At 36.7% G+C, this 15,046-nt stretch overlaps 1 protein-coding gene across 1 annotated transcript; it reads left to right on the top strand.

Annotated features, from left to right (window-relative positions):
* Positions 1–1,647: 1,647 nt before the first annotated feature.
* eEFSec (eukaryotic translation elongation factor, selenocysteine-specific) lies at positions 1,648–13,983 on the top strand. The gene is made up of 6 exons (XM_069832304.1): positions 1,648–2,188; positions 5,240–5,409; positions 8,071–8,185; positions 8,648–8,808; positions 12,803–13,565; positions 13,739–13,983. The coding sequence occupies exons 1-6, from the start codon at positions 1,912–1,914 to the stop codon at positions 13,900–13,902; spliced, it is 1,650 nt and encodes a 549-aa protein (XP_069688405.1). The 5' UTR covers positions 1,648–1,911; the 3' UTR covers positions 13,903–13,983.
* The last annotated feature ends 1,063 nt before the right edge of the window (positions 13,984–15,046 follow it).

Here is a 15,046-nt window from a genome sequence, read left to right as displayed (position 1 = left end):
CAAGTCAACAAAATAAAACCGACTGTTAATTTAGAAGTTGGCAATATATTTATGTCGATTATAACAACAATACACATCGATAGTAGCATTCATAGTTTCATACCATTCAACCAATAAGGAGATTGGCCCCTATAATGCATCTGTGCTTCCTCTTTAATCTTCAAACTAGGTCGTTACTTGAATAAAAATGTTGTACTTATTTGAGGTGAATACAATGTGGACAAAAAATGTTAGTCTGTAACCATTATCTGTTAGTCTGTAACAAATATAACAGTACCGTAAATATATTATGTATAGGTAATCTATCTTGATAATGTGATAAGGTATCCTTTGCTATGGAATGTACTCTACAAAGTGAAGTATAAAACACGTCCTAAGGTACTTTAAACAGTGAAATTCCTACTTATTTCAACCATTGGATAATCTTGTCCATTCTCTGTTAGTCTGTAACTAAATGTTTAAGATGATCCAGAATTTGTAAACTACTTAAAATACAGCAGGTAAACATCTTATTTGAAAGCGCAAGTTCTTTTCTACCAATTGATATCAAATTCATGACAAATCACGTGCTTAAGATGCAAAGCATGAATATAGACGTTTATTAATATTGTACAAATGTTAGTCTGTAACCATGGAATTGCCCAAATACAAGTAAGTAGGTAGTTTAAGTACCCGTACTAGTTAAGCAGAATGAATACTGTAATTCTTTACAATAGTTTCTCATGTGTCTATATCTGTCCCCGGAAGTTGTGTAAAAAGTCTGGTAATTTCGGCATGTCACTTGGGTACGGACCTAACCTCTCACCAAACACACTCTAACTTTATTACAAGCCTCGGCGTACGTTACTACAGAATATAGTGGTGCTTACCCGTATTCAAGTGTGGCCAAAAATTATTTTCAGCTTAGTAGGGAGTTCACATCATATATTTTAAAAAAAAGTCCAGAACTTACATAATTATAACAAAGGCAGGGAAAAATCGTTAAACAGGGACCCTTTCCTTCTTTTCCAGGTTACCATAGTCAACCCATCTCTTCAATAATCGAATTTGCAACAAGTGTTATGTCTAATATTAATCCAAAATCAAGTACGATCAATTTATTTCACTTGTGTTTGTACTTTTTGATACATAATAAGGCAACAGCTTAAAGGAACAATTTCATACTGACGGTTTGTACTCACCTAGCGTTCCGTTTATTACAAGACAGAATCCAGTTTAATAGCACTATCGATATTCACACACATAAGAACTTTAAGTATAAATTTAATTTATAAATACACGTTGTAAATGCAACATATGCAGCACATCCAATTCACTTCTAAATAGTAAATCCGACACACTTCCTTCTCATACGCCCATAAAGTACAATAAATCTAAGTATCTCACACAAAATATACGACACGCAGTTACATCTAACAGATTTCTAAAACTATACCGCTTCCTTCACTTGTTACGGTATAATTATGTATATATTATTGCAAACGATATATTGGTTGAAAACATCATTCCTCAGGGCAACATTTCACATCATTACACTAGGGTTATGTGCATTGCTGAACTGCATGAAACTTCTGACGTTTAAGTTCTTTGACATTTGTTTCTGGTGGCCAATAGCGCAATTACATAAAACAAATGCGCTGTGTTAAGCGATGTAGTCGAGAGTTAAGGTTTAGGTTTGAATTATTGTGAAAATACAAATGCCTATTAAATAAAAGTCATGATTTAAAATTTATATGCATTTTAATTTTGTATCCAACATTTCTCTTTACCCTAATATTAATACAAGCGTAATAATTACCTATACCGTACTGTAAATAACATGTCACATTCACTAAAACGTGCAGTGCTAACCTGATCTGAAGAGTGTGTTACAGTACTTTAATGATTTAAGTTGTATATAAATTATCTAATATGTCTGATTCTATATTGAACTTAAATATTGGCATTTTAGGACACGTAGATAGTGGTAAAACGTCGCTGGCAAAAGCTCTCAGCACAACAGGAAGTACAGCATCGTTTGATAAAAATCCACAATCACAAGAAAGAGGAATTACAATTGATCTTGGTTTCAGTTCATTTTTTATTGACGTACCGGATCACTTGAAAAGTTTACTTTCAATAGAAAAAATACAGATAACATTAGTGGACTGTCCTGGCCATGCTTCATTAATTCGGACTATAATTGGAGGTAGAGTAACATGTGCACATTATTGAACTCACCTTGCAAATGCATTATTAGAGTTTCTTGAACTGAAAGAATTTTTGTCTCAGATGCATCACTTTCTTCTCCCGCTAATCTTGTACAAATTGCATTTTGTACATCGACGTAATATTGGTCCTTAGGGTAGCTTAAACTGGGTCAAGTTAGAGCTTGCCAGTGTTTATCGACATTATAATACTGTAGGTCGTATTCCGAGTATCCTTATGGGTTTATTTATTTACGCAATATGTATTTAATGTTGACACTTCCTTAATCAGTAGCCTAATATACAAAGCCTTGACAATGTGTATAATTTATCACACTTCTGTCAATGCTTAACCCCACCTAAGATGCACGCTCTCTTCCTTGCTTTCTGCTTAAACGAGTTAGATACATAGCCTCCTATTTCATTATGAGCTGCATAGTGTATTAGGCAATGGCAGTGGTAGGGTTATCAGATGAAAAAATGAAAAGCTGGACATTTTACTTGAAAAGCAGCATTCTCCGCTTTAAAAAGGCAGAACATCAGCATGCAGCATGTCATTTGAAGTTACTTTCAGTATTTTATAATTAACTTATTGTTTAGTCAACTGTCCAAAGACAGGTTTCAACCTCATAAGTGACACCAATAAGGAATCACTCATGACCCAACTAAGCCAGGAGATAATGAGGTAGGGTGGTCAGTTCCTTTCTCCCTCCACTGCATACATTGCCACCTAGTCTTGTACAGTAAAATGTAAGTTAGTAAGAATGAAAGAAAGAAAGCAGTGGTAGGGTTGTCGACTTCGGGAAAACTTTCTTGCAGAATTTTTTACTTTGGTTTAAGGCAAATTAATTTAGGCTACAAAGGCAATTGTATCATCCATCATTAGAATCAGGGCTGGGCAAAATACTGACATCCAAGTATCTCAAATACAAATACAAAATGCTTCAAATAATTGTATTTGAAATACAAATACAAAATACTTTTAAAAAATTAACCAAAATACATTTGTATTTCAAATACTCGATACAATATATAGGCCTAAATAAATAAGAATATTACTGAAAATCTAAAATATTATATTAACATTAAAAGTATTTTTACCTCGAAGTTTTATATAAACACTGTAACTGAACATTCTTCCTTTTCCCAGTCAGCAATGAAATTATGCTACATATGAATAATTACTGTTCCCTTTCAAAACAACCAGTTCCTCAAATGGTTCATCAGATAAGGATACCCTTGCTTGTGAATGAATAAATCCTGCAAAACAGAACAGTCTTTCTAAAGGCGCAGAGGAACACAAACTTGTATTATATTTATAAAAGCTTGTTTCACTGTTGGGTAATTCTCTAGAGTGCACAGGGTTGTCCCTTTGCCATTGAAGAATTGTGTGAGCTCATACTCCACAGCAGACAAGTTCTTTTCTTTTTGCTTTTCAAAGTCTGTTTTACTTGAGTAGAAAACATAAAAATTGTTTTCATCGTCTGAACTAACCAATGATATAGCAGACAGCTGCTCAGTTGATTTCACACACATATTGTGTGTCCTCTTCTTATCATTTAGTGATGCAGTGTCAGTTTGCCATCTCATCTTCAATGATGGGTGGAGCAAGCTGCCAAAATAGCTCAATTTGCTTCTGGGATCAGATCAAACATCACTTTAAATCTTGATGAAAGTGAACTTATTAGGATTGGAGTTACTTGGAATAGATGGCGTAGATTACTAGGTAACAGAATATGTAATCTATTTTTAAGGGAAATTGATGTGGACAAAAGTTGGCCGTAATAGCACGTCTTCTCATTTGCATTAAATCAAGGGCTACGGCAATGGGTTTCAGAACTGCACAATATTCTTCAAGGTACTGAAACTCAACATCTTTGAAGGTTGGCAATCCCAGTTTTTCACATGTACTGTTTATATCATGTTTGAATTGCAATATTTGAGAGATTGAGTCATAAAGAGAATTCCATCAAGTTGGGCGAGGAAACTTTAATGAATATTTCAAGATATCTGATATAATTTCTGAGTATTTGAGTCTCCTAGACGCATTCCATAATGCTGAACATTTAGCAAGTGTTGGGTGATGGATCCTTGATGCTGTTGGAGATTTCTTCATGGCATTAAGGAAATCAGTTGAGGCAAGAAAACTAAGTGTATGGCTAGCACAACTGAAATGGGTAGGCAAATAAGACAAAGTTCATTTTTCAAATCCAAATCCAAAACTTGAAGAACAAGAAGAAGAAAAAAGTATTTTGAGTATTTGAAATACAAAATACATCAATTTTATGTATTTAGATACAAAATACTTTCGAAAATCCTTACAAATTACAAAATACAAATGTATTTCAAATACTGCCCAGCCCTGATTAGAATCAACTTGTCCATTCCACTCCTTATTGAAATATGTGGCAGATCGTTCAGCATTTCTTATGACACAGTAATGGAAGCAAATTAAAGCAGATTCTGAATCCTTTATTAAATTATGTCTTATTTATGTTACAAATGTAGTATTTGATCACAGATTTTGCTTGCTTGAGGAACTTTTGGTCATGAAAATTATTGGTGACCTGTAGCTCTAACTTAATGAAGAATAAAACTTTCTCTGCAGAGATCTAAAAATAAAATCTATGGTTTGGAATAGTTTTCTTTTAATTTCTTTAAAAATGCCTTTGTTCTTAAACATAATGGTTTCTTCCAAATAACATAATGTCTCTGCATACATTTCATCTATGTAGCAACATATTTGGAGTGTTCTAACTGCAGTATTGGTAACTCCAGTTCCAGAGTAAGTTTAATATCATATTAAGATCATATCCATCAAATTCAATGTACTCTTCAGAATAAGTATTTTCATAAAATTTCAGTTAGCCATTCAAAATTTTGTTTGCTTCCTCAAATGCTATTCCTGTTCTAAGCAGGAAATTTTCTTTAATGTAAGTTTCAATGAAGCATTGAACGAAGCTGAGTCTATAAAAAGTTTAAGTGTTTGTCGTGAAATAGGGGAAGAGAAGTACACAGGAAAATCGGGACAGTTGTAAATCCTCTTTCCTCAGGAGCGCAGATCATAGACCTGATGATGCTGGTGGTGGACGTGACCAAAGGTGTGCAGACCCAGACAGCAGAGTGCCTGGTCATCGGGGAGGTGACGTGCCAGAAGATGATAGTTGTGCTCAACAAAACTGACCTGCTGCCTGCGGAGAAGAGATCTTCAATAACTGAAAAGGTTTGCATTTCTTTATGAATTCAACTGCATACAGCACAGGAACGAAGACTGCTGCATTTTAACCTCATTGCGAAATTTATTAGGCACATTGCAAACATTTGAGGGAGGTGGGGTATGACTGTAGAGACTGGATTAATCTGGCTCAGAATAGGGCTTATGTGAGGGCGGCAATGAACCTCCAGGTTCCTAAAAGCCATAAGTAAATAAATATATTGCAAACATCAAATGTATTTGCTGTTAACCAGGATCATGAGCAGTGGCGGCTCGTGAACTTGTGGCTTGGGAGAGCTGCAGTAGATTTTGGTACATACAAATTTCACTTCTTGATACCATTACTAATCAGTATAGGACAAAAATAAATGCACTACATATCGAAAAACCAAAACTTCCTGACTTAGTTGGGAGATGTCTGTGGGACCATTTGCTAATCACTAAAAAAAAACTAATACCATCGATTTCAGTCTGAATTTCTGATCGGCAGACACTCAACTTTCAATCTACCAGTTCATTCTGAATTGTCTTAGAATTACCTTTAAACAGTGGCATGTTCCAAATGATTTTTGAGAGACTTGTTTAGATTACTCGCGAACTGTAGCAACCCACGAAATACACCAGAGTCCTTCGAATCGTTTTTTCATCATGTCCCCTAAGGGGAAGTTCATATTGACCACAAAATTTGATACAATCAATATTTTTAAAAATAATTTCACGATTTTTTCTCACTTCTTGATTATGTTTGAGAATGTTTGTTCTGTTCGCTTCACTTAATTGCGCAGCTATATTAGTTTTGCCTAACATAGCCAATGAAACAACATTTTTCAGGTGAGATTGCGAAGATTCGTGCTTTTTAATTTTTAGGGGTAAATGTCCTAAATCTGTCACACCACTCTTAGTCTATGCAGTATCACCACCGAAGAGGAGGCAACCACAAATGTTCAGCGTAAATTTCATTAAAATAAATGTCTAAATTATAGACATCAGCTCAAAGAATTTTGAGTGACCACAAGGGTCCTGAATACAACAAACATGTACAGTAATGGGATGTGATACATTAAAGAAAAAAGAAAGTTAATTGTTGAAGGAAAAATATAAGTTGATTAATTGAAATAGAGATGATGATGTAATATTTGAAGAGAATCCTTGATAACATTTATAAGAATAGACATTACATATTCAAAAGCAATGTGAAGTTCCTTAAGATAATTCCACGTAAATTTTGTGATTGAACCTCTACTGCCAAACAGCAAACCAATGACGGACCATTGTTTAAGAGGGACGTTGTACTTTTGAGAAAGATACAGCAGACAAGGTTCATATGTGGACTTCTTCTCAATATCAACCTCGGTGGCCTGATTTAGGTTTCTTTCGAAACGGATAGTAGGGTCAAGAACAAGAGCCCGTTTTAAGCGTCCGTTGATAGCAATAATGTCTGCCTGTCTAAAAGAACCATCTGATGATACACAATGTACTTCCTCATGAATCTCCCAATTTAAAGTTTTTAACGATATCGCCAAAGCATGTCGTACACAATGATGTCTAGCATTGATCAGCAGCTCGCCTTTGGGGCATTTTCCAAGCACGTGTCCAAGTGTTTCAAGCTCGCTACAGTCTGGATGACGGCAGCGGGTGGTGCTTAGAGTTCTGCCCGGTATTGCACAAACCGCCGAAATATTGCTATACTTCCTTACATATATGCACTATTTCAGCTGGATGAAGCTTGAGTAAGATTTAAGTCAGGTAACGAACGACCCTGTAATTTCACTTCATTACATCAGTTTTCTCCGCAAGGCAAAGTTGAGAAAAATAAAATTAATATTCTGTAATTCACACACACTCATGCTTGCACATTTACACTGGTCAAGTTACAGTACCGATACTAAAACGTCACACCTAAGCAACACTCAGATATACTGATGGTCAACAATTTTCTAAAACTGGAAAAGAAGTCTCTTTCGTATTTTACATGCTATATCAAAAGGATTATACTCGTGCAATCATTTTGAGTTAAGGCAAATATTAGGTTCTGCTGGAGGCTGGATATATATGTAATAATAAGGCAAAAGAGAATATTAATTTCATTATATTAACTCGATAAGATTCTACACCAATAAGTATGTGAAGAGAAAATAAAAATTTTGTCATTAAGTTTCAAGGGAATAGAGAATCCATTTGACGTAGCATTACAATAGCAGTGTGGGAGGGGAGGAAAGATCTTCCCTTATCGCCTGGCTCTGCAAGCCACTACAGCGAAATATGGGTTTTAAACAGCGGCAGTTTCCCTCTGCTTCCCTTCACCTCTCTACCCCCTGACCATGCAAGACACACTCTCTATGATCTGTCCCACCCTGCAGATCCCAGGACGACTTTGAATGCTGTGTCAATTCCAATACAGTCGACGCGCAAAAAGATTATGCATAAGATAATAGTACATATTCCCGGCCAGATGAAATATAAAGCAATTTAGCAATAAAAGCTGTAACAATTCTTCTACAAATTAAAATAAATATTACTTTTATTTTCCTGTCAAAGCAGGGAGTGCTGCAGCTCCGCAGCTCTCATGGACGAGCCGCCCCTGATCATGAGACACATTCATAAGAGTTGTCTTTTATTCTCTCTGTTAAGAAGTATCACATTAATCACATTTTGTTCTTTCTGTTGCAGATGAAAAAGAAAATGAAACACACCCTGGCTGGCTCCGTGTTCAAGGACGCTCCTGTTGTGAGTGTAGCAGCAAAGCCAGGAGGACCAGAAGCTCCAGAATCCTGCACCCCTGAAGGCATGACGTCACTCTTAAGTAGAATTGACATGAAAGTGACGAGTGGGGAAAGTTGGAATTAAATGTTCACGTATAGCTCTGGTACACCTTGATCCGTATTCTTCACATGCACTATTTCTTATCAAGTAATGTAGAGCTTGTCGCAACTCTTCTTTTATTTTTTAACGACGTTGTATCAGCTATTACTTAGGTTATTTAGTGTTAATGGACTTTGTGATAGTGAAATGGTGTTTGGCGAGATGAGGCCGAGGATTCGTTATAAATTACCTGACATTCGTCTTACAGTCCGTGAAAACTTCGGGGAAAAACCCAACCTGGCAATCATTTCTAGCAGTAATCGAACTCATGCCTGAATTATGCCGGGGCCAATACAACAGATTTCAGCTGCATCCAACTTTGTAAGATGTTCTTCATGTTTTGCAATCATCACTCTGTAAAATTTCAAAACTCGTATCATTGCAGGACTAGGAGACTTGATAGAAGAGCTGAGGAAGTTGGCATTCCTGCCAGAGCGCCTCACATCCAGTCCCTTCCTCTTCGCAGTGGACCACTGCTTCGGTGTGCGGGGGCAAGGCACCGTCATGACAGGCACTGTACTGCAGGGAAGCATAAGTATCAACGACGTATGTGCCAACTAAAATATCTCAAAGACTTCTTCTAAAACATATCTTTCGCAAATGAGGAGGAGTTAATGGGTGGTTAAGAATTTTAGCTAAATTTGATTATTCACTTAAATAACTTCAAAAAAATCTATACTAATAATAAATCTGTAGCCGAAATTTTTCTGGTAATTTTCGATTTTCCAAAAATAATTGGTCCTAACATATATATTTAACCACCCTGAAACCGAAAATCGCTTTTTTGAAATTTTTGTTTGTATGTCTGTCTGTATGTTTGTTACCTTTTCACGCGATAATGGCTGAACGGATTTCGATGAAACTTGCAATATAAATTAAGTTCGTTGTAACTTAGATTTTAGGCTATATGGCATTCAAAATACATTATTTAAAAGGGAGGTTATAAGGGGGCCTGAATTAAATAAATCGAAATATCTCGCTTATTATTGATTTTTGTGAAAAATGTTACATAACAAAAGTTTCTTTAAAAATAATTTGCGATAAGTTTTATTCCTTGAAAAATTTTGATAGGACTGATATTTAATGAGATAAATGAGTTTTAAAATTAAAATAACTGCCATCTAAGGCCGTGTAATGAATTAAAAAACAAATGACTTCGTCTATAAGGGGCCTTGGACAGCAACAATCGAAAGCTATGAAAGATAGCCTACAGAGAATGTTTCTGTATTTGTATGAAGTAATATCGGAAGCTAAATTAACCGATTTGTATAATTAATTATTATTTCACCATTGGAAAGTGTAGTTTCTCTAGATGGACATAATGCCATAATGTTATTACAGTAACTTCTGATATAATATAATATAATATAATATGTAATATTATATAATATAATTTATTTGAAGGGTTCAGAACCATAGTGGGCCAAGCGCCATTTACTGAATACGTAGAAAACAAGGGTTAAAATTAAGTTATTACCATAATTCAATGGAAACCTATAACAAGTAAAATAAAGTATACACATTAAATCTAAATGATGTCAATCTTCATTAAACTATGGTTGCATGTAATAAAAATTAAGAATCATGTTAAAGGAATTGTCATTGCACCAAATAAGTGTCTCTGGACCAAAATGATCGCATTTTAATTATTTGGATGCAATTTAAATTAAGTAATATAATTATGTAATTACTTTATATTTATTTCTAACGGGTGCAGCGGAGCACATGGGTACGGCTAGTTACAAATAAAAATTCATTACATAACAGCACATAAATTGGTAGCTCAGTTGGTAGAGCAGCTAGCTACGGACTGAAAGGTCCGGGGTTCGATCCCAGGTGGTGATAGGATTTTTTCTCGTTGCCAAACTTTCAGAATGGCCCCAAGGTTCACTCAGCCTCATATAAAATTCAGTACCGGGTCTTTCCCGGGGGTAAAAGGCGGTCAGAGCGTGGTGCCGACCACACCACCTCATTCTAGTGCCGAGGTCATGGAAAGCATGGGGCTCTACCTCCATGCCCCCCAAGTGCCTTCATGGCATGTTACGGGGATAGCTTTACCTTTTTAACAGCACATAAATTAACATTTTTTAAATGAATAACTTAAAAAAATCTTTGACCTCCAACGACAAGTAAGGTTTAAAAAAATAGAATACAATATTTCAAGAAGTTGTAATTCGTACTTTTTTAGAAAAGTGTACCTATGTGAATTGATATACAGTATGTGCAAAACAAACGACACTAAATGTTATTCAATTGCATTGGTACAGCACGTGTTCAAAATATGTACCATCATGTGCCACACACATTGTTCAAAACGTTTCTGAACATTATTGAACATGTTGATGAACAAAGGTTACTGTAAGGACACAAAAATGATGTTATCTTCTCGCGTAATTCAGAAATATTTGTAGGTGGGTCATCTGTCTTGAAAACTAATTCTTTCAACATGCCCCATATGTAAGCATCTGGGGAGCAGGAAGGGAATGGAGTTCCACGAGAAATGCGGTATGCAAACCGCCCAGCTCTTTAAACATCCGGCAAACAAACCTATCGCTCAAATCAAATTTCGGCAATGTTCGTTGTAGGCTACGCTTTGGGAACTGTAACACCTGTTGGAGAAGTCGTCCATGATTCTAGTTTGTGGTGATAGTTCTTGGGCGCCCTGTTGCCCCCCTTCGTTGACATAAGACTGATCCCGTATGATGTAACTTGTCAATGACAGCTAACATTTTCTGTTCCTTGGTGTCTCATTGTACTGTTCTGTAACATGAAGCAAACTTGGCCCATTCTGACATCCTACTCCGTATGACCAGAAATAATCTCCACGATAAACATCTTCTCCTCTGTTGTGAGAACCATAACTGCACTGAATTCACAATAACTTACATATGTCAAACTATTATATACAAGAGGTTGTGTGCAGCACACTCTTCAATTTCTGCAGGAAGGTTAAAAACTAATTCTGATGGAGAACTGGAAGAAATACGCATTGCCCTGTCCCAACTTTGTGTTAGATTAAATTCATTCCACAAAGTGGCTATATTTTGTGACTCCACCTCTGCTATCCAAGCCATATCAAGTCCAAGATAAATACCGACATCCAAAGTTTCGGAAATCAAAATATTAATCAAGAGTATATATTATTTTAATGTACCGAAGTACATATATTTCCTTCGTGATTTAAGACGGTGCTTATTCCGTCGGATCCCGGCCAACTAGTCACTCATAACGAGTGCACCTCAGCACATGTGTGGACTTCGGTCCTACGTTCATAGACATCTATGACGTAGTGCAGAGGGCGGCCACTAGAGGGAACCCAAGAGTTGGAACTTAATCTGAGACGATTCTGTTCGACGCCAGGGTTGTATCCGGTGTGGCTTAGTGGATAAAGCATCAGCACGTAGAGCTGAAAACCCGGGTTCCAATCCCGGCGCCGGAGAGAATTTTTCTCCGTTCCATTACTCTTTCATCATTAATCAAGAGATTACAACAAGCAGGCAAAGAAATCACACTCCAATGGATTCCTTCTCATGTTGGTATCAAAGGAAATGAGACAGCTGATCTTCTGGCGAAAAAAGGCACAAAAATAGTTGACTCTCCATAGGAAACAACTCTATCTTTTTGTTCAGCAAAATCAATAATCATTTCCACTTTTAGAAAGGAAAGATCAAACCAACTGAAAGAAATTAGCCAAGGGAAGATGTGGACGAAATTGGCAACGGAAAAAAACATCATTCAGAAAACTTGCCGAAGTGAAGCTGTAGCAGCATACAGGACACGACTGCTTGGCAGAACACCTGCATCACTTCAACATTCTGGATTATGCTGTGCAGAAGAAATGCCAACATGAACTGCGACCATCTTAGGAAATGAACTGCACTTCACAAATTCTGGAACGGGACGAATGGACAAATATATTGGGAGGCTAGAAGACTGATGGCTGAGTTCCAATAGTCTGGAGCATTAGATTAATAATATAAAAAATATAAAAAATTGTTAACTGCCTCCCATTGGAGGTAGCCCAGAAGGACTCAATATACTCTTCTACATGAATTTTACATTAAATGTTTACATAAATTTGTTAACAGAAAATTAAAATACTTCGTTGCTAGGGAAACGTGGACAGCAGACGAGCAATAATTGCAGTGTCATTTGTTTTGCCATATACCATTATGTTGTACTATGATTTTGCATATCATAAAGCAATCAGCAACGAGAGCTATGATAATTTTAATTACACTTAAAGTTTTCATGATCCTATCTAAATCTATTGGAGAGTTAATTTTGAAATTCTTATGTGTTAACATGAAAAAAGCATGCAGGACACTTAAGACTGATTGATTAATTTCTATATAATTTTAAGTTCTTTAATGCCCTCCTCTACTGCTCCTCTTCTCCTCCGATTTAAATGCCAAGTTAAAATCTTCTCCATGTGCTTTAAAAAAAACTGAAGATGTACGTACATGGTTACAAACTTTGCTAACGATACAATTTCAGTTCCCATAATTGTCCCATTCTCTGAAGCTCATTTCATTTGCAGACTGTCGAGATACCTTCCATGAACGTGACCAAGAAGGTGAAGTCCATCCAGATGTTCAAGAAGCCAGTGGACAGGGCCATGCAGGGTGATCGCATCGGGCTCTGTGTCACACAGTTCGATCCGAAGCAGTTGGAGCGGGGCATAGCCTCCATGCCCGGTTACGTCACCTTCGTCTGGGCAGCCATCATCTCAGTTCAGAAAATAAAATACTTCAAGGATAATGTCAAGACTAAAGCCAAATTCCACATCAGTATGGGGCACGAAACAGTGATGGCAAAGTTATCATTCTTTGGTTCGACACGTGATGACAACTTGACGAGTTTCGATTATAAACAAGAGTACAAATTCCAAGATGAGCTTACAGGCAATGATGAGGATCCTCCAAGTAGGCAATATGCGCTGCTGGAATTCAACCAGCCTGTTATAGCCGTGCCCAGGTGCCTCGTGATAGGCTCTAAGCTGGACACAGATATCCACAGCAACACGTGCAGACTAGCTTTCTGGGGACACCTTCTAGACGGCATCGACAACAAGAACTACCAGGCAACCGTACTGCCAGACCTGAAGGTTTACAAAGAAAAGTGCAAGACTGGAACAGTAGACAGGGCTTCCAACGAGTATGAAGTAATAGGAAGAAACCTGTTTAAGAAGGAAACCAACATCCAACTGTTTGTGGGCTTGAAAGTTTGCCTATCCACAGGAGAAACAGGCATCATCGAAGGTTCATTTGGACAGAGTGGTAAAGTCAAGATACATGTACCAGGTTTGTTACTGCACCATTCTCTTCCTCTTGGTATCCTTGTAATTTTAGCAACATGTTATCATTTGTACAGTCAAGTTCTGTGAAGTAATGGCAGTATCTGTAATAAATCACATGGATTCTCATGCCTGTATCTTGGCATCCGTTCCATGTTCGTACATTGTTTGTATTTTCAGATGGACTGAAGGAAGCTACATTGTCGCAGCTGTCTGCCACAACAAAAAAGCGAGGAAAACAAGTGGAGCCTAACAAGCCTACATCAGACTCACAACCAGTGCAGATTGTGCTCCGGTTCAGAAGATATGTCTATGATACCAATAAGAAGATCATCCAGTTATAGCGAATGTAAATTGATCATGTAAACCGAAATTTTATCTTGTTTTACAAAGTGAAAATAAATATCGTATTGTTATAAACTGCATCTACACAGAGTCGAATTTACATCTCTTCTTATTCTTACAGTTTCCGTAATTACAAACTAATTTCCCCATTGAACGAAAATACTCATTTTGAAGTTTTCTAACACCTTTCCATGTGCAGATCTGACAGCCACTAAGCTAACATTAATCAACCTTCAGCTTTTTTTTTTTTACCTGTAATTATTTTCTTTTTGGCGTGGATATGTCTTAAAAATTTGTTCCATAGGGATACCAGCGAATAGGTATTATAAAGAATGGACACTTCGCGTCGGTACCTTTGATGTAGCCGGACTGATTTCAATGACCTTCAAGCCAGCTAGAGCGTGAGATTCTGCTTTCTCCCTAGAGTTGGCGCTGACATCACACCAGCTAGCAGTCGACACAGCGGAAATATAACACATAATTAGTACATCTAGGTACATTATGTACTCAAATAAAATAAACTGGATCCATCATTAACTGTAATGTCTAGACTCTAGAGTTCCTTTATAATGAGAGTTGAGACGTTGACCCTAACAACAATTAAAATATGTAACGATTTTATAGCACTGAAAATGGAAAAACAAAACTCTTACGAGAAGTAAAACCATATACCTATATTATATTATATACAAATAAAAGGTAAAGGTATCCCCGTAATATGCCATGAAGGCACTTGGGGGGCATGGAGGTAGAGCCCCATGCTTTCCATGACCTCGGCACTAGAATGAGGTGGTGTGGTCGGTACCACGCTCTGACCGCCTTTTACCCCCGGGAAAGACCCGGTACTCAATTTTAATTATATACAAATATTAAACAAATTTGATACTTAATTTTATAACGTATTATATTATTTTATAATAAAATTTATTATATCTGAAATATAAAAAAAATATTATTACAACTAGTTCGTCACTGAGAAATAAGGAAAAGCTGTTAACTTGAATTTATTTGAAGCAAAGCGTTACTGGATTATGCAATAAGATAGGCGATGTTTGGATCCTGTGTCTCAACTCTATACTCAATTATTATCTTGGAGTGTGCTCGATTACACTAACCTCTAGCGCTTGAAAGTGGAACTAAACG

The sequence above is a fragment of the Periplaneta americana genome, chromosome 8 (assembly GCF_040183065.1).
Source record: "Periplaneta americana isolate PAMFEO1 chromosome 8, P.americana_PAMFEO1_priV1, whole genome shotgun sequence".
NCBI lineage: Eukaryota > Metazoa > Arthropoda > Insecta > Blattodea > Blattidae > Periplaneta > Periplaneta americana.
Note: the sequence above shows the minus strand (reverse complement) of the source record. Positions and strands in the feature narration are given on the sequence as shown.

Excerpts from the sequence above, each read along its gene's own strand:
- eEFSec (XM_069832304.1), top strand. The coding sequence starts at position 1,912 with ATGTCTGATTCTATATTGAACTTAAATATTGGCATTTTAGGACACGTA. Across the intron at positions 5,410-8,070 it reads GATCTTCAATAACTGAAAAG|ATGAAAAAGAAAATGAAACA; the intron begins GTTTGCATTTCT and ends TTTCTGTTGCAG. Across the intron at positions 8,809-12,802 it reads GAAGCATAAGTATCAACGAC|ACTGTCGAGATACCTTCCAT; the intron begins GTATGTGCCAAC and ends TTTCATTTGCAG.